This window comes from Magnolia sinica, chromosome 13, assembly GCF_029962835.1.
Source record: "Magnolia sinica isolate HGM2019 chromosome 13, MsV1, whole genome shotgun sequence".
Classification (NCBI taxonomy): Eukaryota; Viridiplantae; Streptophyta; class Magnoliopsida; order Magnoliales; family Magnoliaceae; genus Magnolia; species Magnolia sinica.
The window spans coordinates 829,753-835,583 of NC_080585.1; the positions used below are offsets into that span (position 1 = coordinate 829,753).

The 5,831-nt window shown below is 40.9% G+C and overlaps 1 protein-coding gene across 1 annotated transcript; it reads left to right on the forward strand.

Annotated features, from left to right (window-relative positions):
* Positions 1-1,530: 1,530 nt before the first annotated feature.
* On the forward strand, positions 1,531-4,230 carry LOC131223946 (pectinesterase-like). The gene is made up of 3 exons (XM_058219544.1): positions 1,531-1,595; positions 1,848-2,119; positions 3,545-4,230. The coding sequence occupies exons 1-3, from the start codon at positions 1,531-1,533 to the stop codon at positions 4,228-4,230; spliced, it is 1,023 nt and encodes a 340-aa protein (XP_058075527.1).
* Positions 4,231-5,831: the final 1,601 nt, after the last annotated feature.

Below are 5,831 nucleotides of genomic sequence, written 5' to 3' on the forward strand. Positions count from 1 at the left end.
GGCTACAGTTATAATCCATAGCTATTGGTCATATCACCTTTGATACATATCGAATACTCTTCGATATGTATCGAAAATTGCAGGATTTTTGAGGCAATTCCCTGGACAGTTCTGGACCTTTTTCAATTAATCGAAAGACCTTCGATACATATAAAAGGACATATTGAAGCGGCAAGGGATACGGTATGGCTACGGTTATGATCAATAGCTATAAAAAAAACCGTAGCCATGAGTTCCTGGCCTATTTATTTATTATTATTTTATTTTTACTTTTATAATCTCCACCGCTTTTTGTGAGTCCTATGATGATGTATGTGTTATATCCAAACCGCCTATATATTGGATGAACTCGTATTAAGGCTTGAGACAAAATATAAGACAGATCTAGCTATCAAGTGGACCACACTGTAAAATGCTGTGGAGGATTGAACGTCTACCATTGAAAACCTTTTAGGGGTCACAAAAGTTTTGGATCATTATGAAATTTTTTTCCCTCTTCATCCAGGCTTCCGTGACCTTTTGAATAGATTGGATGGAAAATAAATGTTATGGTGGGCCCTACAAAATTTTTAACGGTGAAAATCAATTTTCCCGTTGCTCTTTGTGGTGTGGTCCAGTTGATCTTTGGATATGATTTTTTTTTTTATAATGCTCCCAAATGATCTCGAAATATGGATGAACGTTGTGGATATAATAAATACGTAACTGTGGGGCCCATGTAACTTTGATATCTTTTGAACCGTTCGTACAACTCGGAGTTCGAGGAGGGTCAGCGCTCGTCTTCGAGCACCACCGATCCGCTTGACGGAACAAGCAGGGGCATTTTCGACCTTTGGCAACCCATCCGTACAGTTGGGGCGTATTCTCTCAAGGGAAAATGAGGTGCCTAAATGGGCCATAAATGGGTCGTACAGTCGTACATTTCTCGTTGTAGATCTAGTTGATTGTTTTTCTGTACCATGAACATAACACATAACTACATGGGGTGGCTCAACCTATGGACAGAGTGGGTTTCACACACGCATCACAGTGGACCCCATATAGCTAGGGTGTTTTGCAAACTTCCTAAATGAGGGACTGCAGAGATTCCATTCCTCCTTTTAGGGAGAATATAATTCGTATCTTTACCGTTATAAGAAGAATAGCGACGGGCTACACTGCATCGGGCTCCCCAGACCCCATTTGGTAGGGACCTCGACTCACTTCTATGGTCATTGGCCTAGAGGTTTCCTAAGCCCATAGACCTGTACCAGGGATACAATCTAGACTCCATCATATGTGCGAGCCTAGGGAGGTGCAATATCCGAACCGTCCATTAGGTGGGTCCAGCCTAGATGATGTTATGGCCAAAAAAATAATGCTGACCCACTCATCATGTGATGTCAGAAACAGGTAGACGGCTTAGAAAACTTCACTCTGCCCCGCACCTGATGATTGGGCCTACCTGATTCTTGGAACAAGGCATCTCTCTGCATAGTGGGACTCCCTGATGGATGGATGGGATCCATGCTGGCACACATGGTAGCGTACATGGGCTGCTTCGTCCACGTGTATGGGGGTAGAAAAGCTCATTGGGCCATGTTTGTTCTGGCCTTGTATGTGAAAAAGCCTTAGCTTGACCCATCTTAGCCATCATATCGCATCTTTTATTTAAGTCATTGAGGAGCCATTATTTACATCCCAACGAAGCTCTCTATCTTATTTAACGCCATCAGTTCTCAGTCTCTTGCATGCCTTCATCATCTCTTCAGATTTTAAAATTTAAAAAAAAAAAAAAAAAAAAAAAAAAGAATGCCGTCCTTTCTTTTTCTTCTTCTCACCACACTCTTGTTCTCTGTTGAACCAAGTGGAGCAATTTCCAAAGCAAACGCAAATTTCACAGTGGCCAGTGATGGATCCGGTAATTTTAAAAGTGTTTCTCAAGCAGTGGCTGCTGCACCCACCCACAGTCCACAGCCATTCACAATATACATTAAGGCTGGAGTGTATGACGAAATTGTTGAAGTTGGTTCCGAAAAGACCAACATTGTTTTCATTGGTGACGGAATCGATAGAACCATCATAACAGGCAACCGTAGCGTTGCTGGTGGATGGAGCACTTTCAACACAGCAACCGTCGGTGAGATTCTGTCTTCAATTCCCTTTGTATAATCCTAACTCGGGATCATTAGCATGATATGGCTTCACATCTAGAGATGATTACGACATTGGCTGTACAAATATTGGGAGCGGTTGCGAATGGCCTTCAGTCTACTACAATCCTGACCACTCATGTGGAGTTGAATGTGAGCTGAGGAAATTTTTAATTTTGAATCCATCAGCATTCCAGTTGAGAAGGTGTGACTATAAGATTGCAAACCATTTCGTATGGTTCTGATCACTGCAATATCTAGATTTCCACGTGTGTGGGGCATCCATGACCATCATTGTCTGAGCCCCATTCGTCGATAAACTTGCACAAACCATTCATGACTGGACAACTGTACATCAAGGACCAGTGCATCTTTGATGTAGGCTCCACCTGATGCATGGCTCGGATTTATTATTATTATTATTATTATTTCTATATATATATTCAAAAGGAGAAATTCATTTCATATAGGAAACCAAGAACATGAGACAGCACCAAGGCTGCCTGCTGGATGAAAAATCCCAGCAGGGGCCGAGGGACCAAAAAACCAACAAAGCTGCACAAAAAGTATACTATCTACACTCTCTCAGGGACCCCAGCCCCACTTTATCCAAGAAGATCAGGCCTCAAGTGATCGGAGGGAGGTCTTTGGTGGCCGAGTAGTCAATGTTGGCCTGGCTGGAGCTGCCCAAATGCGCCAGGCTATCCGCCGGCGCATTCCCTTCTCTGAAAATGGCTTTAAAGACGCAGGATGAAGACCGACTCAAATTTACAATCCAGTTCAACCACGGCTTCCATTTCCAAGAGCAGTGGGAATCCCGGGCTCGGATTCCTCATACATGTGACATTTTGGGACCTATGGCTGGGTGTAGAGATTCATGCGTACTCACCAAAGCTCTGGAATTCCAGGCAGTGTCACCTCAGTCGTTACTACCGCTGGATTAAAGAGGTAGTTTGAGATCAACCGGCTTTTAGTAGTTGCTAAAATTCATTAAGACAAAAATTAAGAAACCGATATAAATAAATAGATAACAGTTATATTCTTTCATTCACGGAATTTTTTTTTTTTTTTTTTTCAGTAACTCGTCCAGATGGGATGAACTTTCCTGCAGAAGTTCTGTGGAGAACACCTCCACTACTTCATCCATAATTTTTGCCACCTGTGGTAGATTAAAAGGTTAACATCCCTAGTATGTTATTACAGTAAACCTCTCTTTGAGATATGCAAATTTTTACCTTGTACTGCCAGCAACCTCCACATCGCTAGGGTGCTGCAACCCATTAGTATTTTCCTGAAGATTTACATTATAAATGATATTTTATCAAGAACGTTATGTTTATCACTGTTTTTTCTTCTTTTCTTTTTTACTTTTTTTTTTTATCTTTGGAATAACTACCTTTCTATTGCTCTAGGGGTGGAAGGGGCAAGGTTCATGGCACAGCACATGACCTTCCTAAACTCAGCTGGCCAGGACAAAGGTCAAGCGGTTGCTTTTAGAATCCAATCGAACCAATCCACCTTGTATAGATGCAGTTTTGTAGGTTTCCAAGATACATTATACGTAAAGGAAGGGATTCAATTTTTTAGGGAGTGTGAGATACATGGCACTGTCGATTTTATATTTGGAAACTCCGCAGTTGTGTTCCAAAACTGCAACTTGTATGCCCGGATGCTTAATGGAAACCAACCTAATGTGATAACTGCTCAAGGACGGGAAGATCCAACAGAAAAAGCTGGAATTGTAATTCAGAATTGCACGACATTCGCTGAAAGAGATCTTTCACCATCAACGAAGACCTACCTAGGGCGACCTTGGAGGGAGTATTCCAGGACTGTTATCATGCAGTCATTTTTGGATGATTTCATTGATCCTACTGGATGGTTGAGATGGAACGACACCGCGCCAGTAGATTTGTTGTTCTATGCAGAGTACCAGAATAGGGGTCACGGTGCAGTTACAAAGGACCGTGTAAATTGGCCTGGGTATAAGGTTCTATCCAACCCATCTGATGCTGCGGTCTTCACGGTATCTCGTTTTCTCAAAGGTGATGAATGGCTTCCGGCGACAGGAGTCCCGTATACTGGTAGCCTAATGTGAGAGTCGATGTGATTACTTTATTTTTATTTTTTGATGTGAAGCTTAATGTACAATAATACTTATCTTGTTGTCTTTTGAATCCAAATACGATACCACGTCTTCTTAATTATATGGTTTTGCAGTGTCCATTTCTTCGTAATTATTAATTGATCAACAGTCATAATTGGTATGTTCATGCGTAACTTGTAGGTCTATCACATTCATAATGCTATTTTTCGTAGATAAATTACATCAGTACTACCTTTTTTTTTCTTATGGAAAGCAATCCGAACCATACATGGGACTATTATGGATGGACCATAACATAAAAGTCATGTTGTTTGAACAGTTCTAACCATGCAATTAATTCCCTCAACCTGGATGGTTAAAAACTAATGGTCAGTCATCCACAATTCAGAGAAATAACCCAAATCCTTTTTTTGTTTTTCAATCCGTGTAAATTTTGGTCTGTGAAACCACACCGTGGAGCTTGCAATTCAGACCATAAATGTATGCCACATAAATGGCATTTGAGAGGCACCGCAACTTGAAAAATGGTGATGAACCACTCCAATTTTAATGGTTAAAATAATAATAATAATAATAATAATAATAATAAAATAAGCTCAATGGTTGATATAATATGGTTAAACCATGTAGTGAGTAAAATTTTCAAGTACCCATAGACACTGAGGCCCACAATTTGTTATGGTCCAAAATGACGGGTTACCAAAAAAAATAGCGCAACGCCGACGGCTAAGACACGTCGGCGTATACCTTCCCCGACGGCTAAAAACCGTTAGAAAGGCCGCTGGGAAAGGCATGTCTGCGTTGTTCTCCTTCGGTTTATAGCTGATGAAGATGGCCGTTAGAGATGCCGACGGCTTTGAACCATCGGCGAGAAATGCCGACACCCCATTTCTCAACTTTTTTTCCAATAGCTAGAAAGGCATTCGCTGATGATTTTTAGCTGTCGGCGTTTCTCTTTAATTAAAAAAATTAGCGGAAGTCAATTGTCTAATCAGAGCACACATCCAAAACTAGCTGAAATACAAATTCATTTTTAAGAATCTTGCTGGCTGTTTCATTTTAATCCGTTTATAAAATGACAATACCAATAAAACAAGTTTGTCTATTTAAAGTTTTCAAAACAAACTAAAGATTCACCCTACTATATCAAATACAATCATTCATTTAAAGTTTTCAAAGTATTTCAGGCATTTTGGGTCTTCTCTAGATAGCATAACATACATGAGACAGCGCGGGTACCTGACAAGGACCATCGATGCGGCCTCTTCAGGCCTACTTGGATACTTGCCCATGCATTTCTGCCGCTAAACCCAGGTTAAGCTCTGATGACATGCATGAGCTCGATGATGATATTGAAGACGACAATGAGCTGGGTGATTCCACAACTGGCGGCTGGCCCACCATAGTGGCAACATGTTCAACTTTAACTCTAGCTTTGCATTTTTTCCATTGGAACTCATATCATCGGCTTCCGTAGTATTAGTAGATGGCACCCATCTAGAAAAAAAAAAAAAAACAAGGGTAAACTCAATCATGTTTTAAGCACGATATTGGCATGGTGGCCATCTAAGATTGAGACCAATAATATTATG